The sequence below is a fragment of the Neophocaena asiaeorientalis genome, unplaced genomic scaffold (assembly GCF_003031525.2).
Source record: "Neophocaena asiaeorientalis asiaeorientalis breed wild unplaced genomic scaffold, Neophocaena_asiaeorientalis_V1.1 scaffold357, whole genome shotgun sequence".
Lineage (NCBI taxonomy): Eukaryota > Metazoa > Chordata > Mammalia > Artiodactyla > Phocoenidae > Neophocaena > Neophocaena asiaeorientalis.
In genome coordinates, this window is record NW_020173270.1 from 3,723,931 (window position 1) to 3,747,972 (window position 24,042).

At 43.9% G+C, this 24,042-nt stretch overlaps 2 protein-coding genes across 4 annotated transcripts in view; one reads left to right on the plus strand and one right to left on the minus strand.

Annotated features, from left to right (window-relative positions):
- Nucleotides 1-21,587, minus strand: part of SAFB (scaffold attachment factor B) — a 34,463-nt gene extending 12,876 nt beyond the window's left edge. For both annotated transcript variants that reach the window (XM_024745749.1, XM_024745748.1), the window contains exons 1-8: nucleotides 21,278-21,587; nucleotides 18,086-18,170; nucleotides 8,257-8,321; nucleotides 7,969-8,175; nucleotides 4,922-4,984; nucleotides 2,338-2,365; nucleotides 885-1,395; nucleotides 412-461 (exon numbers count right to left, since the gene is read on the minus strand). In XM_024745749.1, coding sequence (XP_024601517.1) covers nucleotides 412-461; nucleotides 885-1,395; nucleotides 2,338-2,365; nucleotides 4,922-4,984; nucleotides 7,969-8,175; nucleotides 8,257-8,321; nucleotides 18,086-18,170; nucleotides 21,278-21,466 — 1,198 coding nt within the window. In that variant the 5' untranslated portion in view covers nucleotides 21,467-21,587. The remainder of the gene's footprint in view (nucleotides 1-411; nucleotides 462-884; nucleotides 1,396-2,337; nucleotides 2,366-4,921; nucleotides 4,985-7,968; nucleotides 8,176-8,256; nucleotides 8,322-18,085; nucleotides 18,171-21,277) is intronic.
- A 255-nt stretch (nucleotides 21,588-21,842) lies between these two features.
- SAFB2 (scaffold attachment factor B2) overlaps nucleotides 21,843-24,042 on the plus strand; it is a 33,627-nt gene continuing 31,427 nt past the window's right edge. Inside the window, exons 1-2 of one of the 2 annotated variants that reach the window (XM_024745746.1) lie at nucleotides 21,843-22,162; nucleotides 23,313-23,400. In XM_024745746.1, the coding sequence (XP_024601514.1) occupies nucleotides 21,977-22,162; nucleotides 23,313-23,400 (274 nt within the window). In that variant the 5' untranslated portion in view covers nucleotides 21,843-21,976. The remainder of the gene's footprint in view (nucleotides 22,163-23,312; nucleotides 23,401-24,042) is intronic. The other variant, XM_024745747.1, reaches the window with a different exon arrangement.

The following is a 24,042-nucleotide window of genomic DNA, read 5'->3' on the forward strand; positions in this document are numbered from 1 at the left end:
TGGACCAGCAAAACTACTTCTCAATCAGTGAATCAATAAAGGGCTCTGGTGTTGATAAATCTGTAATACCAGGGAAACTGCCCCCCACAGCCCCAAGGTATCTGAAACTCGAAGCATTTTCTCCATCTGCAAGTGTCACCATGGCTAAGGAGGTTGCAAATCAGAGGGTCAGTCAGGATGGAGGAGCTCAAAGCCCTCTGGCAAAATCAAGCATGAGCATCAAATCGATGTGTCAACTCTGCCCTGCAACCCAGAATCTGCAGTGAGGAGCAGGGGACAGAGTGGAGAAAAGGCTTCAAGACGGGCTCACAGGCACATGTGAGGCAGAAATGGGTGTGGACAGCCCAGAACCAAACACCCGCCACCGTGGGGGCCAAACATGCTCTTGGGGACGATGCCACGCTGACCTACCCTTTTCCTCTTTGGAAAGCCTTTTGGTATCCAAGTCATCTTCGACAGAACTAGAGACAAAAGACAATGTCACTCCAGAAGGAAGAAGCAGACAGGAAACAAACTCAAAATTATAAAATACGTGCTGAGGTTGCATACCTACCCGAAATTTAGTTCTGAAAAAATGATACCCCGACAAACGTGTATTGGAAATCTGACCTAACCATAAGATTTCAGACCCACAGGAGTTAATTAATTCTGCTGGGCTAAAGATAATTAGGAAGAATTAAAGAAAACAACCATGATAGGTTGAGAAAAGAAAAAAGATTATGTAATCAGCTTAAAATAAACAAAGAGAAATAAAACATTCTTTAGAAGTAAACTACAATTGCATCAGTCTGGCTGGCCAATTGCAGAAACAACAGCTTATGTGTGTCATTAAACGACCAATGAAAAGGAGATAGCGTCTGGTCTAAAACTGAGAAAAAACAAACCTCATTTTCTGATCAGCGCCCTCACTGGCTGAGGACTCTTTAGGAGCCGGAGGGACTTCATTACAAGCTTCAAAAGCAAACTTCTTCACGTCTTCTTTGCTATCCCTGGGGTCTGGGCTTGAGGCTTCCGGGGGCGCTTCCGAGGCCTCCTCGCTACAGGCTTCCGTGTGCTCTGAGGCTTTACTACTCTGCTCAACTGGCTTCTCTAGCCCTACAGGCTCACAGTCCGTCCTCTCGCCATCGCCTGTCTGCTCCACGGGCTCCCTTTTCACTACCGCTAACAGGGTGTCTGCCTTGCTCGACTGAGCTTGTGCTGTTGACTCGCTGGCCAAATCTAAATCACCCTCCTCCGGATGGGCGCTGTCAAAAAGGTCCTCTTCCTCCGCAAGCTTTCTGTCTGGCCCCACGCTACTTGTTTCCTGTGCAAATGGCTGCTCCAGCTCGGAACCTTCTTCTTTTACTGGCTCAGATTTACAAGTTTCCCCCAAAATGTCGAGTATTTTCTCATTTTCTACGGATTTAACAGGAATAGAATGGCACAAGGTTTAATTACCAGGGAAATAAAGCAATCACAAATGTGGAACTGGCACGGCTGCCACACTAACACGAAGAGAACTGCTAGCTACACAGAGATTGGAAAACCCGCGGGTACACAAAGTTACACTGGTTACACTACCTGCGCTCCAACCGCCTGCGAGAGCAAGCCTCTATGCTACATGGAAGAGAAAAGCATCCCAGAGATTTAACCCCCATAACCTTCTGGCTGATTCTTGACAGTCTTCATTCTGTCGTCGTTTATATATGACTCTTCCAAATTTAGCTTCCAAAGTCCAAGTTGCTTAACTGAATGTATCACCATTCACTGAACAGCTCAATTTCCAAATTTCTTTGAATTTCTTTTAACAGAACAGTCCAACATGAAAACCAGAATCTCTTCCATCGGTGCTCTGAGATATTTGCAGTCCAGAAAGTGAACAGTTATTTGTTTGGAATTCTCATGAAGAAACTCTTTCCTCTTCTGGAATCCAGTTACGTCTCAATGTTTTAAACCGTATCTCCCTACCACTGCCTGCACTGCCTGAATTAAAAACCACAAAGTTATGATACTGCCCAATATCACAAGATCTGTTCTGTGGGGTACAGAGGTATTTGCTCTCGAGAGGCATGCAAACTCTCTCTACATACGTTTAAGTGCCATGTACATTTAAAAAGGCATGAGACAGTTTCATCTCACCAATACATTTTGAGAAATGAGAAGTTAGCCACTTTCACAGATCTGGTGATATGGCTGGGTTTCCAATCTCTATGATCCTGGTATGTTCTGGATCGTAAACCTTTAGAACAATGTATACTACAGTAAGGTAACTTTTTAAAATTAAAGAATTCAAATTAGAGAAGGTGGAAAACTAGAATGATTCCAAACCCCGCTGCTAAGTTTTTCATTTAACAGTACCTGGCTCCAAGGATGGCTCTTCAATTTCCTGCAACAAAAAATATAAATAAGATTGTGCCAGATGGATGAAACCTAGAATTTATTTACACCAAAAACTGTAATAACTAAAAAGGGAATTTTAAAAACACAGACAAGGGACCTCACAAATACAACAGGTGGAGAACCTGCTCGTTCTGGGCAAGAGCCCACACAGCTGGCATCCCACCTCATTCACCTTGGCCCAAGCCCCACAGCCCAGGACCCTCTCAAAGGGCCTGGTTTATTACTGTGTTGTTTGCTTTGCTGCACTTCCCAGCTCCTGGCAACATTTTATCACTTTTAATGGTGATGAACCCATCACATGCTTGTCTGTCCCTCTAAATCGTCTTAAACACTGCCCTGGAGGGCAGTGTTTTCATTATTTCTATCTTTAGTGCCTAGTAGAATTCCTGACACATATCAGATAATCAATTTTCACTTAATTAATATAGCATTAGTTTCCAAAAATTGAAAAGATCGAGGGAAAGAAGGCACAGGTGGCTTGACCCCTGCTCTTTGAATGGTCATACCACCCCTGCCCACCTGGTCAACTGAGCCCTCTCCAGTGTTACGGATACCTGCTTCTTTATCTCTTCTAAACAACAACCCACCAGGCAGCCCTAATTCCTAAATATCCCTCCAACCCTTCCCAGGAAGCCCTGTCAAGTCACACCATTGTTATTCCTTGCCGACAGTAGCGCTGGTTTTACCACCCCCATTCCCACCTCCCTCTCCAGCAGGGCCATCTGCACCTCACCCCACCCCTGACCAAGTCCTACACATCCCTCGGCATTTAGCTTAGGGGCCACCTCGTCATAGAGAGGCTGCCCAACTAAAGGAAGGGCCTTTTCTCAATATGTGGCCCCTGACCCGTACGTTCCCTCTGCACAAACTACAATATTCTGGAATTCCAGCCAACGCTGATAAGCACTGTCTAGGTTCCAGGCACAAATTCAAGCACCTTACTATATATATATTAACCAATCATCACACAGCCCTAGCAGGTTGGTACTATTAGTATCATCCTTCTTTTCACAGATTAGGAGATAGGCACAGAGTGGCTGACAAACTTCCTCAAGGACACACAGCAAAGCCAAGATTTAAGCAAAGGCTATGTGACTGAGAGTCTGTTTATCAGTCCAGGCTGCAACTCATCGCTCTGTTTACACAGGAAGGATGGACACCAACCTTTCTTCTCATGCATTGACACAGCACAGGTGCTTAGCATATAAGTTACATGGACGTGAATGGTTTGCAACTTCCACTGGGCACTGACCTGCCATTCTGGGGAGCCCTAGGAAACTGTTCACTTTCATAATAGTTTCATTTATTTGTAATCAACTCTTTTTCATTTCATGCTGGGAATTAAAGATTCTACACTGAAGGAAACAATCATTTTAGGCAGAACAATTCTCTCCTGACTTTCCCTAGAGAAAAACGCATATGTTTCTATTTGTCTCTGAGAGGGGCTATATATAAGCGTCTGGTTAGGATAATACATACAGGAGTCTTTGACCTACAGAGACACTCAAGAAAATGACAAGACCCGCTCCTCCTTTCCCTTCTGAGTCAGGAACAGGTTGTGTCACTTTGCAGCTGGAGAGAGACATCAGCCCTAAAGATGAATGGGGTTTCACCAAGTTTCCTTGAGATTTGCACCCTCAAGGCCGGGGTTCTGGCTCGCTAATAACAAACCTTGCCCCTGCCTGGCAGAAGCAAGTGAAGATCTTGTCTGAAAGGTGATTTCCAATTAAGCAGCATAGGTGACATTATTAAAACAAACAAAAAACAAGGACTGGCATAAGGTGACTGGCAGCTTGCTTACGACTGGCCTAAGTATTTTCATTTCCTCACAAAACTTTCTACTGAAAATTAGCTACCCAGCTTTATTCCAACAGTTTACATCTACAGGCTGGCAGAAAAAGAAAAAGGAAACTCAAGATCCACATTTATGCAAACCATACCTGAAAGTTAGGCCACATCTCATTTGTTCTCATGTAAGATTTAACTTCTACACAGATGGTCGTCAAACAGCCAAGATGATGTAGTTATCAAAAGAAATCTGTGTACTTTCTGAGAAAAACTTCCCAAAGGCAGAACCAGAACCCCTGAGAATCCATCTTTCTTCCCAGCTGTGAGGTCAGCGCTCTGGTCACCCCCTTGCATCCTCATCTGTGCCCCATTCGTCTCTCCTGAGGAGGGAGTGTCCCCCTTGCTGTCTCATGTCTCATCTAATAGTCTTTCTGCAGAGGATGTCATCCAGAACAGACCCGACAGGCTGCCCTTCTCCCACCAATCAAATTAACAAGAACCCCGCAAACACACCCTCCTCTCTGCTGCAGGGACGCCACAGTGCTTGGAAGGGAAGCCAAGACGATGAGCCCTTTTCAATAGGCATGTCATATTAGGGGAAAGTGGAAAGCAAAACCCCCTCTACAGAAGCCAACAAAGGAAATAAACTTTGCAATGACTTTCAGTTGGGACTGCCATACAATATTGGAAGTGGTTCCCAGAGACTGTGGTCTAATGTTTGATTCTAAAATTACTGAGACATACAACAATTTACCTGTAATATAGTGAAGTCAGATGATGAAGTATCTAAATTGTTTATAGTTTCTTTGTCCTCTACCTGTAAAATAAATGGAGAATAAAATTTGTTACATCACTAATAAGGTAACATATTGGTACATCCGTACAGTGAAAAGCTACAGCCATGAAAAGTCATTTAAGATGAAATTCTAAACACAGTGCAGGAATCAAAAAAGCATTATACTGTGATTCCACCTCAAATAAAAGAAATGTACATAAACATATACCTGCAGACAGACTAGGAGACCCACTAAAATGGTATCAGTTTGGGTTTCAAGATGCAAGCCAAACAAAGAAAAACAAAAGTCTAAGTTAAGCAAAAAAAAAGCACAACTGGGCAGTACATGGGCTCTCCTGGTAGACTGGACCACCAAGTTTGGGGCTGTTCTTTCAGGAACACCATCTAGAATCATGCTGCAGAGTGGGTTCTTGGATTTCCATGGCCACCACAGCTTCCCGAGCCTGGATGCTATTGCCACTGGGACTGCTGCTGCTAGGGAGGCTACTGCCCACATGGGAAGGGCTTCTCCGGGAACCCTGCCACTCAGCATCATCAACTTCCAAACTGAGTGTGGGGACGGGAGCATAGGACTGGCAAAGCCCAGGTGACCCAACATTGCCCCACCTGCAGGGCAAGAGTAACTGGTATGTTGAGCTTCTACTCTATGAGGTGGGCTCTGTCCATAAGGCAAGGGATTCCCCAAATATAGAAAGGGGGTTCATAAAATCATTGTTGTGTGACCTAACATAATTTAGATTGTTTGTTATAAAGCCCTGAATGTTGGTTTATTTTTTGGGGGGGGAGATAGTTTCAAAATATTTTATAATTAGCATGTATTGTTATTACCTTTACTTGACTAGGAAACTACCTTGCACCACTCCTTCCTTCCCGACACAGCCATCTCAAGACATTCTACACATGCTCACAAGAGCATGGGCACACACGCAAGTGAAAGACCGTCTCTCCTTTCTCTGTCTTCATGATTAGTAGCACATTATTCTGTTTCCTGCCTTACTTTTGCTGCCATCTTGGAGATTATTCTAGTTCATATAAATAAGTTTAGTTCATTGAGATTGTATATAAAAGTAGTAACTGTATCACCAGAAGGAGTAATAAATGTTATAGTAACAGTAGCAATAACCTTACTGCCGCTTGCTATACAATAGGTGCTGCTCTAAGCTGGGGTCAAGGGCCAGATAGTGAATATTTTAGGCTTTGTAGGCCAGACTGTCTCTGTCATGACTATTCTACTCTGCTGTTGTATCCAGAAATCAGCCACAGACAATTGTCACAAATAGGTGTGGCTGTGTTCCAATAAATCTTTGGCCAGCTTGATGACTTTTGCTCTAAATTAGCAATAAGCATTCATCTATTTAGTCCTCCTCAAACCTACTAGTTTTGCAAATGAGGCCCAGAAAGATTAAGTAAATTAGCCAAGGTCACACAGCAAGTTAAGTGGCAGACCTCTAGTCAATGCTGTTAACTTTTTTTTTTTTTTTTAATGCTGTTAACTCTTAAACAACTGCTTCCACTAAACCATGGTTATTTAACAATTACTGATAGACATTTAGGCGTTTCCAAGCTTTTGTTACTGAATATATTATTTTCTAATCACAGGGAATAAAACAGCCTTAAGGAAAAGCAGCCAATAAGGAAGGGTTTCACTGCTCTTGTGTTTCTGGTACTCCTTTTTAGGAAGCCAGTGAATGAGACTCATCAAAAGATGAAACAATTGCATACCCTATCTGTGTCAAAATGACCCAATCATTTCTCAAAACCACCCCACACCCCTTTCAAAGATGACAATCTGCTACCTCTAAGGGTATCGAGGATCGGTTCCAAAAGAAAATGCAAACACATTCCAAGGAATGGCGTGGGTGGACCAGCAGAGAACAGGGCTTCCTTCCCCCGGGAGTACTGGAGTACTTGGGAGACACTCCACAAAAGATCTGAGGAGGACTACGAAAACAAGGTGCCTCCTAGGACCAAGCCCTAGGATTTCCTACAAAGACGCCTCATGGCTTCTATTTTTCATTGCCTCTTCTGGCTACCCGAGAAACGTTCATCCTCACGGAAATGACACAATCCAGTAAATTTAACGGCACTGAGATAATGTGGTGTATGAGTTAAGTACATGGACTCTGGAATTAGACTGGTCAATTCTTATTCTCATATGACCTATATATTGTCTGGAGATATTACTTTACCTTTTTACTTCCCAATTTCCCCAACTGGAAAATGGGCATAACAGCATCTATATATCACACTGTTGTTCGAAGGATTAAATGAAATAATGCCTAATGTCTGGCAAACAAAGTTCAATAAATAATGCCCACCATAACTGCATCTAACAAGAAAAAAACCCTAAGGTTTTAAAAACATCATCAAAGTTAGTGTTAAAGATTGACTAGGCGAGGGCTTCCCTGGTGGCGCAGAGGTTGAGAGTTTGCCTGCCAATGCAGGGGACACGGGTTCGTGGCCTGGTCCGGGAAGATCCCACATGCCGCAGAGCGGCTGGGCCTGTGAGCCATGGCTGCTGCGCCTGCGCGTCCAGAGCCTGTGCTCTGCAACGGGACAGGCCACAACAGTGAGAGGCCCGCGTACCGCAAAAAAAAAAAAAAAAAAAAAAAAAAAAGATTGACTAGGCGAGTACCAATCGGTTGACAGCAAAAGACCAACTCTGAACCTCTGTTTTGGTATTTTCAAGGCATCCCAGGTGTTACACCACAGACCAATCTCCTATAATAAACAGGAAGATCTACAATAGTATCCTCAAAAGGCTTAACACCGCATGATACAAATGGAGAGCATATACTCGCGTTCCTCACAAGACACCATTTCTCAATGAAGCAAAGTGTGTTTCTCAGACTCATCTGATTTTTACATGTGAATGGATTAGCCACCACTCTACTCAACTGGCATTAAAAGAACTTAAGTCCAAATATAAAACGTATCATCTATTAAGCTATCTGAGGAATTGTTACGTTTAGGGTACACTGTAGAGACACTGCCGAGTTACCTACAGCATGTTCTTGAAGCGGCTCAGGAAGCTCCTTCATTTCTCCCTCGACTAGCTCTCTACTATCAGACAGGGACTCCGGGAGATTATCAGCATCCTCGTCGTCCACACAATCTGCAACACTTCCATTATCGATTTCTGCTTCATCCAACACACTGATATCCATCATGTCGATGTCCTGCAAGTTCTCCAAAGTGGTCTCAACATCCTCCTGTGACAAACAAAATACCACCATCAGATGACTGTCATGGGTCCACGCACGGAGCTGATTCACTGACAAGGCTGCACATACCTGTCCATCCCCAGAATTTTCCTCTAGCCCGTTATCTTCCACACCCTCTTCTTCTGGTTTGCGCCCTGGAGGAATAATTTACAGCATGAGATCATCGATATGCACTTTCCAGATGTGACAACTTGCACTTTTATAGCCCCTAAGCACTACAGAAATAAGACAACCTAAAACACCCGTGGCACTTCTCCATTTAGGAACACCATAATCCAGGAATGGTAAGGCCATTCTGCAAAAGGCAGCCCCTCTACTACCCCCAAATAGAAGTGGTTCTGTTCTTATCAACTGGCTGTGGAAGTATGAGGAGCCTGAAATGGATTCTTAATAAGATGGAGATAGACTAGACCTTTTCCAGGCCTGCCCTTCTTGTTAAGTGGCTTTGGTTATGGGGAGAAGAGTATCTTATACAAATGTGCTGCTTTGGGGACTTCCCTAGCAGTCAGGTGGTTAGGATTCCGCACTTTCACTGCCACGGCCTGGGTTCAATCCCTGGTCGGGGAACTAAGACCCCGCAAGCTGTGTGCTGTGGCAAAAAGAAAAAAAAAGAAAAAGAAAAAAAAAAAGGGGTGGGGAGAGAAAAAGTGCTGCTTAAAAAAAAAAAAAAAATCTATCTATCTATTTACATGGCTGTGTTGGGTCTCAGTTGCAGCACGCAGGACCTTCGTTGCTGCGTGTAGGACCTTCGTTGCGGCATGCAGGATCTTTAGCTGTGGCAGGAGAACTCTTAGTGGCAGCATGTGGGATCTAGTTTCCTGAACAGGGATCGAACCCGGGCCGCCTGCATTGGGAGCACGCAGTCTTAGCCACTGCACCACCAGGGAAGTCCCTGTGCTGCTTTCTAGTTAAGGAACGTGGAACATGTTTTCCCACAGAGACAATGACATAAAAGGAAAACATAAAAAAAGCAAACAGAAAGTAAAAGCCTTTCACAATTTTACCATCTAGAGTTAGCCCTCGAGCTATCATACAGTGGCATATATTGATAAGATATCCTCCCATACTGTGCTATGTATATACGTGTACTTCGCTTTTAAAAATGGCACTGTACTGTCATTTTATAATCTTTTCACTTAATGTATTGTGAACATCTTTCTATACTTTCGTAGCATTATATGGAGACACCGTCATTGAAGTAAGTAATACCTACGGATGGAGATTTAAGAAAATGCTTATAAAATGAACATTCTGGTAATTCTTTTTTTGCATCCAGGTAATTGTCGTATTAGGACATATTTCTATAAATGGCATAGTTGGGACAAAGAGTATGTACATTTTAAAGTCTTTTATTAAAAAGAAACACCCCACATATTATCGTGATACCCCAGAGGAAGAGTATTACAATCCATAGTTCCATCAACAGTGAATCAAAGTACCAATTTTTCTGAATCTTTATTAAAATCAGCTTTTCTGAATCTTTAATAAAATCAGCTATTTCACACACCAATGTGCTAGGCAAAAAAGGAATACTTGTTTTAACCTGAATTTATCTGATCACTGCTTAGGTTGCATTTTTTGGTCAATCATTCGCACATTTGTAAAAATTTCTCATTTATATCCTTTCCCCAATTAAAAAACCTCTGTTCCATTTCTCCTCATTTTTAATTTGCATGTCATAAACACAACACATTTTCTCCCAGCTCTTCACCAATCTTTTAGTTTTGTTTTTGGGTTCTGGGTAAATTTTACTTTCATGCAGCCAAAGCTATTAATCGGTTTTTATGTGTAAATGGTTTTTACCTTCATGTTTAGAAGCCCATCTCCACACCAAGACCACACAAATATTCACCTATATTTAGTTCTTTTCTGATTTCATTTTAACATTTGATTCTTTCACTTTCCTGCTGAGTAAGACTATTTTACAAATGCCTCTTCCATCTGGAAACTGATTTCCCAACACCATTTACTAATCTTTCCCCCCCCACTAATCTGAAATGTTGGTCTATGGAAAGAGGTGCTAATCAGCCACCTGTCCTTAGCTGCACAACCTCAGGAGGACTCACTTCCTGCGACGACTATTTCCCCAAAGCAAAGATCAATTTCTTAAGACTACCAAGTATTTTTCAAGTAATATAAAAGAACTAGACATTAATTTGCCTATATTTAATGATTAATCTCGTAAGTATATATAGAATCTGTGTGTGCAGGGAGCTCAACCCTAATCATTTATATCATCATTCAGACGTTAAAAAAACCTCTCTCAAGGGTGAGAATTTTCTTATAACATGTGTTACTTAATTCTTCCACATTCTAATTTCACTCATGTTCTCAGGAATATCTTATTTAGGAACACAGGGAATTGTGACACTAATACTAGAATGCAATACATTACGTGCAAGTAGCCTTGGTGGCTGACTGGGAACCCCAAAACCATTTTATAATATTCCTATGGCAAAACATGCCTTGAGCTTCAAAAATGTCTGGAACTCAACCCAGTGGTCTTTGTAAATATGCCAGGAAGATACACCAGCAACATTTCCACAGACTTACTGTATTTGATAAAACTGGTTACCATTCTAGAACATGCACATTGGTTTTTGTCCAATTCCACTGAATTACTACTAGGACAAAATCTAAGTAGACTACCACAAACTTGCCACCCTTTATACTGTCTTTCTCCCTTTCACAAGAAAGGCAGCAGGTTTTCAACTGGCAGACTCAGATCTCACAACCTACTGTTCTCCTGAGCAATAAGCACAGTTACACTGCAGCTCAAATCCCTTCCACAGGAGAACTCTCCCAGCTAAATGACCTGACCAGAAATGTCAAGAGAATATGCAGTTCTAAGAACGTTTAATCTTCAATATAGAAAGCACACCTCTACTGGGATGCTTAGCAACAATCGCCTACTTTGGGGGGAAGTAGGTTTGGGGAAAGATACCCTACTTTCCAAAGATGAAAAACAGTGTGTCTAAACGAATCCAAAATTAATGCGAATGAAAAATATTACTCTGGCAAAAACTAAAGCGACTGTTTTTGGTACTAAGGGAAAAGGTACCCCTCAAAGCCTTCTGCTGCAGAGTAAAACGCCTCCAATGTTCGCAGTCTCCAAACTACAGGCCTCGCTCAGTGCTTGTCTCCATAACCTGCTCCCAGCCCCCTCGCCTGGGATTCCGGTTTCTTCTCCCTGTTAAGCTTCTGCTTTGGCAATTACGTCCAACTCACCTGTTAGACCACCTCCCTGGACTTCTGCTGGGATATCCCCCCAGTATCCCGTGTGGCCTGCTGCATGTGCAAAGGTCAGTATTTTTTAAAATTTGCTTGACTACATAAATACATCCACACAATTACACAAATACACTCATTAAAAGATTCACACCATTGGGATGTCCTTGGTGGCACAGTGGTTAAGAACCCGCCTGCCAATGCAGGGGACATGGGTTCGAGCCCTGGTCCGGGAAGATCCCACATGCCACGGAGCAGCCAAGCCCGTGTGCCACAACTACTTAGCCTGCGTGCTACAACTACTGAAGCCTGTGTGCCCAGAGCCTGCGCTCTGAAACAAAGAGAAGCCACTGCAATGTGAAGGCTGTGCACCACAACGAAGAGTAACCCCTGCTCGACGCAACTAGAGAAAGCCCGTGCGCAACAACGAAGACCCAACGCAGCCAAAAATAAATAAATTCACACCATTTATTAATAAAAGATCCACCCTCATAAATACATGAAAAAAGCTAGTCTCCCTTCTCCCCATTGCACTTCTAAGAGGTAACCATTGTTACCAGCTTGGTGGTCCTTCAAAACATTTTCTTGGGGACTTACACACACATATCATTCAAATGGAAATAAACTTGTTATGTAATGGAATCATATTGTATATACATTCTATAACTTGCTTTTGTTACTCAATAAAGGCCTTGGAATAGTTTCTTGTGCTATATATTGACTCACTTCCATCTTTTATTCCATATTATGGAGTTCCTTGGTTTAGTTAACCTCCCAAAGCAGCTTTATTAATTTACCATCTCCAATAACTACCCATTTCCTCACACCCTTGCCAATGTGGGATATTGAGAATTGTGTAAATTTTTACCAGTGTAACAGGCAAAAATCATATCTCATTATTTTTATTTGCTTTCCTTCAGTTACCAGCAAGGGAATTTTTTTCCCTTGTATATAGGCCTTGTTTGTTTTTTCTTTCATCTGTGAACTGCCTATTCATAATCTCTGTTGTTCTTTGTCAACTGGATTGTCTATTTTATTAATTTGTAGGAATATTTAATGCTTTCTGGATGCTTACATGCTGTAATATTTTCTCCCAGTTGTTGTATCTTACTTATGGTATCTTTTATTAAGAGAGACTTAAAATTTTCAAGTAGCCAAATTTATTTTTCTTTATAGTTTCTGTTTAAGTCTCATTTCAGGCCTTTGTTACCACTATATTACAAAAATACTATTCTAGTTGGAATTTCTATTTTGCATAGAAGAAGGTTAATAGAGATTTTCCCTACCACCAGATAGCCGACTGTTCCAACATTGTTTACTGAAAAATCCTTAGTGCTTCCTTTATAATGAACAAATCCTTAAACTCCCCACTCTGTTTCAATGTCTTACCGTTAAAATGAGAGCAAGTATGCAACACTGTTTTTCAATTTTAGCTATTCTTGTGTATTTTCTTTTTTTTTTCTTTTTTTGGTGTATTTTCTTTTTGATTAATTTTAGAACAGACAAATCTCAAAGTTTCTTTTAGGTTACTTTGGGGGGAATTGAGAACTTTATGATATCAAGTCATCACATCTAGGAAAACCTTCTCAAAATTAGTCATGTCACGCTACTAGAATATTTCCTTTTAGCTTTACTTACTATTTAAGAACAGTATATCTATTTTTAATGGCTTCTGGCAATAACTTGCTTAAGTCTTTGACTTGTGGATGATCTATCAATTGCCACCTCAAAAACGCAAGAGAATCAAGTGATGAACAATTGTAACTAGCTAGTGAGTTTTTCACATGCACTGTTCATATTAGCCAGAGCTTTATTTTTTTGTGGCCACGTTGTTCAGCGTGCGGGATCTTAGTCCCCCGACCAGGGATCGAACCCCAGCCCTTGGCAGTGAGAGCGCAGAGTCCTAACCACTGGACCGCCAGTGAATTCCCATATTTTTTTCTCATTTCTTAAGCTGTCATTGGCTTATTTCAGATTGCTTTACCATTACTTAATTTCATGAGGCACACTGAGACCAAAAGACCTTACAGACCCAGCACTGGCCAAGGAGTTGACATCCCAGTAGCAAAGAGTACAACAGCATGCTCCACAAAAAGGAAGGAGGGCACCTGGAAGAAATGCCTGATTCCCAGTGTGGGGCAGGGAAAGCAACAGACACTGGAACACTGTCTTGTGCCAGAAAGTAAGTGTTCAAATAATGAAGTGATCATGTCAAAAAGACACAGGAGCCAGCCTGAAGGACTCTCATTGGGACAATCTGAACATCAAAATAAATAATAATCATAAAGGCTTACTTATCACCTACTGAATAAAATAGGAATCTCTAAGTTCACACTGATAAGTGGGGGAGAAGGGTAAGCTACCTCTTATGGCAGAAAACCAACTACCAGAGATGGAATGATAAATTTAGAAAATCACCACTGGACGAGACTCAGTGAATGCTGACACTAGTGGAGGGTGAAACAGATATTTGTAAGTCACAAAGTATGTTCCCCATAGATACAATTACAAAGAGTGAAACAGTTAACTTTCCAGTGGAGAAACCCAACCAATACCACCTCAAGTCACTTACACGAATGGTCAGGATGCGCCTCTAGGGAGGTTAACTGAGAAAAATAACACTTCCGGTGGTATTTCTGACAAAAGTGTATAATTTGAACCTAATCACGAGGGGGAAAAAAAACAAACCAAACCAAAAAAACCTAAATTGAAAAACAGGCTTCAGAATAAGTGGTCTGTGCTCTTCAAAAAATGGTAATGTCACAAATACAAAGAAAGTCTTAGGAACTGTTGCAGATTAAAGGAAACTGAAAAGACGTGACAACTGAAGGCTATGAAAAGACCCTAGATTTTTTCTTCGAGTTATGAAGAACATTACTGGAACAAATGGCTAAATCTAAATAAGGTCTAAGCTTAGATTACAGTATTATATTAACATTAATTTCTTGATTTTGGTAATTATGTATGATTATGTAATGTCCCTGCTTTTAGAAAATACTGCGGTCTCTAGGGGCAAAGGGGCACATACATGCAACTTATTCTCAAACAGTTCAGGGGGAAAAAATATATATATACATATTACATTTATTTTATCTCTCTCTTTCTTTCTCTCTTTCTCCTTCTTTCTCTCTCTCCCTCTCCACCCCCCTCTTTCTTTCTTTCTCTCTCTCTCCCCGCTCCTTACCTGTCCTGAGAAAGAAAAGGATAAAACAAATGTAATAAAATGCTAACATTTGGGGAATCTGGATGAAGATATATGAGAATTCCTTGTATTATTCTTGCATCTTTTCTAAGTATGAAATTATGTCTCCTAAAAAAAAGATACGTTGTACATTCATTTTCAAGTTTTTGTGTGGATCTATGCTTTCATTTATTTTGGCTAAAGAAACAGGAGTGGAATAATTGGGTTGTATTTTAGTTGAAGTTTCAATTTTGTAAGTATGTGCCAATTTTTTTCCCCAAATAGCATCATTTTACATACTCTACAGCAGTGTATGGGAGTTTGTTTTTCTATCTTTGCTATTTTAATAGTTGTTTTCTAGCGTTTCTAGTCATTTTAATTTTATTTTCTTTGATAGCTAATGACAAGTATTTTTTGATGTGGTCACTGGCCATTTATTTATATTCTCTTGTGAAGTATCTGTTCAAAATTTTGCCAACTATGAAAATGCATTTGATGGTTATTCTAAAAAAAAGAAAGAAATTATATCAAAAGAAACAAAGACAACCCAGCAACACAGAATCAGGCAACAGCTTAAAAAGCAAACATGCTGACTTTGCTTTTCTAGTTAAATTATTTTGCTGATAATTATTTTAAAAGATTCTGCTAAACAAAGTATTGGTGTGAAACTACTTTGGAGGGATGCTGAGATTACTTGAGGTATGCTTTCTAGGATTCTGATTAAAATAATCAGATTTCAAACCATTTTGAGTTTGTTCAAACAGGGCAGATGAAAAAACTATTTTCAGTTAAAATCATGATAAAATCTAATAAGATAGTTGTAAATAATTCAGAACTTATAGACTTGCCCTATTAAATATCAATATGTACTGTGTAAAGCTCCAGAATAGAATCACACCAAGCATAAGAAACCAGACACAAAAGAGTTTGTATTGGGAATTCCCTGGCAGTCCAGTGGTTATGACTCCATGGTCTCACTGCTGAGGGCCTGGGTTCAATCCCTGGTCAGGGAACTAAGACCCCACAAGCCGTGCGGTGCTGCCAACAAAATAAAAAAATTTGTATTAAATGGGTCTATTTCACTTGAAGCTCTAGAACAGGCAAAACTAATCTATGGTTAAAGTAATCACATATTTTCCCCCCCTTCGAGGGACAGGCAGGGACTATGACTGGGCAAGGGCACGAGGAGTCTGATAGGAATGTTCCATATTTTGATCCCTCATTATCTCACATCATATGCAAAAATAAACTCCAAACGAACTCAAAATAAAACCATAAATACCACTCCAAAATGCGGAATGATTTAAAAAAATAATAATTTTAAAGCAAAGGACGGCCTTTTAAAATACAACATAAAATCTAGAACCTGTATAAAATAAGTTGACTGCGTTGCCTGTGTTAAAGATTGAAACTTTAAAGACCAAAACACCACAAACTAGTTAAGTCAAATGAGAGACAGGGAAAAAGCAACTGTGACATTTTATAGAGAGAGCGCCCTCAAGAGTCAATAAGACCAACAACCCAGCAGAAAAACGGGCAAAGGGCATGAAAAGGCAATTCAGAAAATACAGATGGCCAATCATCAGAAACTGTCTAATCTGTGAAGAAATGTAAATGGAAACTTTACCTGTGGAGAAATTCAAATAAATACAATGAAATACTTTTCTTCTATATATAAGACAACATTAAAAAAAAGATAATATTCAGCATTGAGAATTTAAAGAAATTGGCACCCTCTCCCACCCCTATGTTGCCAGATATTAACCAGTACAGCCTGTTGGAGAGCTATTTGTTAGTAGCTATTTTTAAAATAAAATGCACATATCTTTTGACCCCGGAATTCTTCCAATAAGTTAACAAAAACATATTCCTTCAGCAGAGATAGCTCTGGTTCATGGCTGTGCTGAAAACTGGAACAAACCCCAACCGTCTAGTAATAAGACTGACGAGCTCAACTGTGGTACAATCATATGAAGGACTACTCAGCTGTTAAAAGAATGAGTTTTTTTTATTTTCAGCACTATCGAAAAATGTCCTCAACGTGCTAAATGAAAAAAAACAAATTAGAGAATATGGTGTGTAGTAGAACCAATTTTTTTAAAGGAAAGACAAAGGCACACAGGTGTGTGCACATCTTTCTGCATTTTTAGATGACTGCAGACACATAGATAAGTCTGGGAAAATATGCCCACACTTTTAATAACGGGTTGCCTCCTGAATGGAAAGGAATTTCAACACTTTACTTAATGCACATTTGTATTTCCAAAGACCTTAACACAAGCATTTCTTCTTCTGTTAAAAAGAAAAAGAAAGCAAAAAGGATATCCACAGGCTCTACTTTTTCCCAATCTATAATTTTCTTTCTCTGTTGATTTTTCAGCACTCTTTGCCTTGGCAAAAACACTGACTTGGGCAAAACCAAAAATGCTCGATGAACTGTGGACCACAGAGGTGACTTCATTCCAAAGTGAGGTCACTGACTGCTGTTCTCCCAGAGCTTATATACCCCAGAGCATGGTTGATATTGGTGCCAGACATTTCACACCCAATTCTTCACCACTGACCAGGTAAAAATATTTTGTTTTGTTTTGGGGCCTGAGCAATAAAACCTCCAATTACCAAGAGAACTTTCAGGACAGCCCAAATGGCCAGTTTTAGCTAATTCTTTCTTAAAACAGTAGTTGAATGTCACTGAATTCCATTAGTAACTCAATGAATAAATACTAAGCAGGAAGAAAGACAAGGAAGACGCAGCCCCTGTCCTCAACAACCTGATTGTGACACAAGGCAGAATGAGACGTAAGCATTAAAACTCAGGCCATGGCAGCACGGAGGACATAAGGAGAGAAGACCTGCTGTTGGTGGGATCAGAAGCTGTCTCTTGACGAACTAGGACTTGAATGCAGACAAATGGGGAAGAGGAGTGGGTAGAACATATAAGCTAAGGCCCAGAGAGCCAAGAGAGTAAACCACATGTTTGGGACCTGATTAAAGGTATATGTAACAGAGGAAGGTGGTGTGGGAGGAAGCGGGGAAGGGAAGATTTGGGGCAGACGGTGAAGGTCATTAATGCCACGTGGAATCTGGCTTTTATGCGGTATGCAGTTTTCGAAAGCAATGTCTGTAAAAGTGACAACTCTGTTTTGGCCAGGCAGTATTTAAAAGGGAAGTTATTTTGCACAAGTCAGGTCAATAGGAGACTCAAGTAATTCTAAACACTCTCTACTTAAAGAAGGTTAAGAGTCTGGATAAGCAACGGCTGCTGAGAAACCTACAGAGGAAAGTAAGTAGAGGTGTAAGTACCTCTTCCACCCTCTGAATTCCCAAGAACCATGGAAACAAAAATACAGTGGAGGGATCTTGAAAGAAAATGCAAACCTTCATTCAAGGTCCTTCTGATTCACAGGGCAGTCCACAAGCACATTAGCAAAAGAAGTCAGTTCTGAAAAACGTTCCTAACATTAGCAATGCTTATAAAATCCTCCATACCTTTGCTGGATCTCTTTGATGTCTTCTTATTTCCTTCAGAGGTAATTTCAATTTCATCAGGATTACCCCCCTCATCTTCAATTGCCTAGAGAGAAGGTAAAAAAAGGTCACCCAAAAAGGCAGCACACAGATTTGACTTTCACAGAAGCTTCAGGGTGCTGATCTGGAAAGGGCCTCTCCCCACCTGTTCATTCGTTCTTTCTTTTTCTACGTTGGAGCAAGCAAGGGCTCCGGATTTAGACGGATTCTACCAGATCTTAGCTGTGTGGTCTCAGGCAGGCTTATTTAATCCCTGTGAGTTTATTTTTTACTCTGGAACAAGGGGCTAATAAATGTTCTTACCCTGGAAAGCTGTCATGAGAATTCGTATTATCCATGTAAAGCAAGCACTCACCAAACATTAGGGTTATTTTTAACATTATCACCAAAATCTGATTGATCCTATTCCTGGGCCCGAAAGAACTCAAAAAAGGGAAAGGCACACTCTCTAGTTACCTATGACTTCACTCAACAATGGGCTGTTCGACCCTCCCTGATCCCCTCTCCACGCCACACCTGTACTAGGCACCGTCTGTACAGAATACTAACACTCACTGCCTGAGTTCCTGCTGTGTGTGGCACGGTATGGGATGTGACTCGTACTACCTCATCCCTTCACAATCATCTCTGACTGACTCCAGAGGCCTTGCCGTCAACCACTAGGGGGCCTGCTTCATCGGATACAGAATTATAAGGATCTCTTGGCAAGTCCCGCCTCCCCGTCCCAAGAGCCTGTCCTTCACTTGAGCAGCCCCCACTTATGCTCTGCACTGTGCCAGGCACCAAGGAGGCACTCAGGAGAAAAAAGAACAACAACAAAACAAACAGGACTGAGCGTGTCAATACTGATATCCATAGACACTGGGCTTCACGTTTAGGTTTTACTGAAAACCCTGTTTTTACTGGACTCTCAAACTCTGTTTAAACCCATTTCAAATGTTGTTTTATTTGTAAACAGCTTCAGAAGTCTTGAAGATTATGAGGAGTTTCCTAGCTTGGAAAAGTCTAAATTCAGAATGCAGCGTGGAGGCTCCACACCTAACCTGTACCAGGAACAAAGAAATCTCTCTCTCTTCTCTCTGAAGCCAGAACCAGAAGGAAAAATTGGAGTTATGCCCTGGCATCAAGGAAAGCACAAACATAAAGTCTTTCACTCTCTTCCTGGAGACAGAAGATTCTGGAACATCACCAGGAGAATACAAAAACTACCCCAGACAGAAGGTGTACCAGTTTGCCCCTCAGTGTGTCTCCTCTAGGTGCAGTGTTCACAGGGTCATCCCTAGGGGGGACTGTAGGCTACGAGTCACCCTTACAGGCCTTGCCAAATTACACTTTGTGTTTTGCCTCCCCCTTTCCCTCCTTTGCCCTTCCTAAAAAAAAAAAAAAAAAACTAGATAACGGAAGTACAAGAGAAGAACATCAGTACTTCCAGACTTGCTTGGGCAGGGTAGCAGATGGGTATATATGCTAATGGTATTTATGTATTTTGAGCACATCACTAAGAAACTGAAAAGAAGGAAGAAGGGATGGGTTTGTCCCCTCAGAGACGTTAGTGATGGAAGTTCACACCAGTCTCAACCCCCGCCTGACGGGAAGGTTCAATACCATCCTATCAGCATTGCAGGCTTGTGGACTATCTGGGGGAAAAAAGGCTAAAGCCCCCCAATTTGACTTTGTTGATAGGAGGCCTTGTGGCTACTAACAACATGGATCACAGGTCCCCGGGTGCCAACCCTCACCCTCCTTGCATCTTCTCCAGGTAAACATCTCAGTGGATGAACCGCCTGCCCCGTCTGGGTCAAGGAAGTTAGTAACCATAGTGAAAGAAAACAGACTCAAGTTAAAAAGGCCCAACTGACTCGGAGCAAATAACTCACTACTCTCAAGCCTGAGTTTCCTCATCCAGATAATAGGAAATAATCCTTACTTCCTCTAAACAGCAATTAATAAGTAAAACTCTGATCCTCTGTTGTTAGGGAGGCCGGAGGGTAGAATGAGTGACAAACCGCACTGTCTCGGGGGTGGGGTGGGGGGGGTGGGGGATAGGTTAACAAGGCTTAGCGAGTACACAGGAGAAGTCCCCATACAAGAGTCACTAGGCAGCAAAAAGAAAGAAGCCACCAGAACAAGGCAAGCACAGGGGAAGCAGAAGAGCACAAACACTTACTTAACTCCCTGCTTTTCGCACAACCCTCGAGGTAGGGGGTTAAAACCCCCTGTTTGCAAATACCAAGCGGTGGCACAGAGAAAAAAGTGAAACGTGACAGCGATCGCACCTCGAGTGTTTACATGCGCTGGGCAACACACCAAGCCCGTTTCATGCCATTTTACTTAATCCTAACGCGAAAACACTATTATTTTCTTCTACTGGACACAAGGAGAAATAGGCCCAGAAGGGATTAAATGTCTTCCACACTCAAGATCATGCAGATCTGACGGAGCCTTTAGAACCTCCCCAAGTCTGTTTCATTTCTGGTGGTTATTACAAATAGCACTTTTCCCTCCAGGCTAAATCCCCAAGCCCGTACTGGCAAATCCCTAAGCCGTTTCCCCATTCCCCCACCCGCCCTTTGAGTATTCCCTCGATATGATTACTTTAAAAATTAATCCCCTATTCAAGACTTCTGGGCCCTAACGGATCAAGCAGCATCTCTCTTCCCAGAGGACGCCCCCGCGGCCGACACGGGCTCAGAAAATCGACCGGCCTCGGTTCAAATCCCGACCTCCTCACCCCGGCCAAGTGACCTTGGCCGAGTCCCCTAACGCGGCGGAGGAAGCGAGGATTTCAGGGTTCCGCGTCCACTTTCAGAGGCCGGAATGCAACCAGCCGAAGAAATCCCTTGAAAAGCAGGACCTGATGCGGATAACACAAGCACTCGGCCGATGTACCCGTCACCCCCAACCTCCCCCGTTTGCGTCGAGATTTTCTTTTTCTTGTTCTCGCCCCGATGCGGCGCTGGGCTTTGAACCTGGGCCCGGCGGGGCTCGAAGCTCCCGCCGGGGCCTGGGAGGAGCCGGGAGAAGCCCGAGGCGCCAGGCCCGGCGCAGGCCGCAAACGGGGCCGGGGGCGGACCCCGACGCCAGAAGGCCCCCGTCGTGGCCGCGAGGGTCCCCCGACCCACCTCCTGCCCACCCCCAGAGCCCCGGCTCTACCTTTTTAAGCCGCTCCATCAAAACGCTCTTGTTGCCGCTCGAGTCCAGGTTCCGTTTCCTCAGCTCCGCCCGCAGATCGATCACCCTCAAGTCGCTGAGGCGCCGCGTCCCGGTCTCCGACGAGGCGGAGCTCAGAGCCGCTGCGCCCGCCACACCCGAATCGCCTAGGCCTGACAGAGTCTCCGCCATTCCAGGGACCCTGGCTCCGCCACCCACTTCACAGAAAACCGGGCCGGATTTATCTCAGCTCCCAGCACAAAATGGCGCCGCTTGCGAAGGAACCGCTCCAGCCGCCCCGGCGCGCCTCGCTTCTGCGCAGGCGTACCTGGCGTGGGTTCGACGCTCCCGGTCGCGTCTGCCCATGCGTGGTGAGAGCCTTGGGCGGGAGGGAGCGGTGTGTGTGGTGAGGGGGGATATGCGCAGGCGCGTGTCGTCTCGCCGGCCTCCCGCCGCGAACTGCCTGGACACATGCGTACTGCGGTTACGGCGCCTGCGCGTTGTGGCTGGACACGTGCGGTTGGTTGGCGCGCGAGCTCGCTTGCTGCTAAGAGCCGTGATCCGGCCGGCGCGCATGCGCGGCCGGAAAACGGGGCGGGAGGAAGGGAGTGCGTTTTCCTCTCAGGCGGCGCCATTTTGTGCTCAGAGAAGCTACAGCCGCCGGCGGTGTGTGGAATAGGTGGCAGAGACGGGAAACCCGGGATGGCGGAGACTCTGGCAGGGTCCGGCGACTCGGGTTCTGGCACAGCCGCTGTCGTCTCGGGCGCCTCAGAGGTCGGGACGCGGCGGCTCAGTGACTTGCGGGTGATCGATTTGCGGGCGGAGCTGAAGAAGCGGAACCTGGACACGGGCGGCAACAAGAGCGTCCTGATGGAGCGGCTGAAGAAGGTGAGGCGGCCCGGGGCCCCGGGGTGGCGCCTGAGGCCGAGGCACGCCCCCGCGCGGGCCTGTCACCATGACTCCCCCGGGCGGGGCGCCCCCGGTCCGCCTCTCTCGTGGCAGATCCCGGCCCGAGCTGTCAGGCCCCTGGGGCTCCGGCTGTGTGACCTTGGCCCGTCACCGCCCCTCGCTGTGCTTCGCCTCCCCCTTTCCCTCCCGTCGGTCGCCTCCGGTGCGCTGAAAGCCCGTTTTAGCCGCAGGGTGGCCCCTGGACTCTTCCCGGGGCTGTGTGACCTTGGACAAGTGCCGTCCCCTCCCCGCGCCTCAGTTTTGTCCCCTGAGGAGCGGATGATTGAAGAGCCTTTGATGTTTCCCAGGAAGGGGGGGGGGGGCTGTGCTTGTTTTTGCCTCAGGACCTTTGCTCTTAGCGTGCCTTCCACCTGGCTGCTCGTCTCCCAGGTCTCCATCTGGCTGGGGCTTTGTTGTCATTTTGGGTCTGTCTGAGATGTCGCCACCCTGCCCACCCTTCCTAAGTGTTGTTCCACCTCCGTGACTCCCTGTGTCGCACCATTCTCTGTTTCTTGTCTCGCCTCGTAAGCACTTAACACAGAGTTGGGTACCGGGAGTTGGGGGGAGGTGTCATCTCCTTGATGGGAACAGGCTCTTGAGGGTAGGGCCCTTGTGAGTTGAGCGCCGAGTCCCCAAGCACGCGAAAGGCACTGTCGCCTGGAACCACCATCTGCCCTCTACCCAGTTCGCTCAGTGTTCTTCCTCCACCGAGGTCAAAGGTGGCCTGTCCAACAGCACGCAGCCCTCTCTGCCCATGCCAGACCAAGTCAGCCTCTCTTGTGTGTTACATCGTTGACTTAAAGTGGAGGTAGTTTGGAGGTTAGGGACCATTTCGGGACTCGTCACAGACTCTGTGGAGCCCCATCTCACACATCTCTTTGTCTTTTGGGTGGGGGGGCCTCTGCGGAGAGAACCGAGTGACGCTGGGTTCTTCCTGTGGCTTTGGGGCTGGCAGCCCAGATAACCAAAATCAGAGTTGCTCTTTGCACGAAAAGGTTTGCGCTTGTTCGCCGGGAAGTTGTTACCTAGGAAGAACAGTGTCTGTCCTGCAGCTCTTAGCCACGTTGTAAAATTTGTCTCTTCCCAATAGGCGGTTAAGGAGGAAGGTCAAGATCCTGATGAAATTGGCGTCGCGTTGGAAGCCACAAGCAAGAGGACGACAAAGAAATGCGTTAAAGGTATCCGCTTGAACTTGTTGCTGCTTGAGGCCTCTGCCTTGAGAGGACTTCTGTAGAGGATTGGTGGTTTAGCATTCTTCCTGCCCTCCAGGTCGGGAGAGCGGCCCTTATTCTCCGTCTAACAGTTAGGCTTGCTTTTCCACCACCTAACGTGTAAGGATGTCAGGGTGCTGGGCAGGAGTAAAGAGATTTGTAAGTGCCAGGTAAAATTGAAATACGTACTGAAAACCTCACGGTTCTTGTCGTTGGGATTAAAAAAGAACTAGAGTAAGGCACTCTCTGGAAGCTGCCCCAACTGGTCTGAGCAACCAAATGCACCTGCTTGGCTTCCTTCCTAGTTCAAAAAACTACGCCTTAAACCAAGGAAAATGACACCAACCAGAGATGCAACAGAACCCAACTTCTCTGGGGTCCAGAATAGATTGTTGGAGTATTTGCACCCAGCCCATTTTAACACTGATTTTTTTTTTTAATCAAGATATAATTCACATAGTGTAAAATTCTCATATTATTTAAAGTGTATAATGCTGTGCTTTTCAGTATATGTACAAGGCTATGCAACCATCACCACTCTCTAATTCTAGAATATTTTCATCACCCCAAGAGAAATCCCCCATGCCCATTAGCAGTCAGTTCCCATAT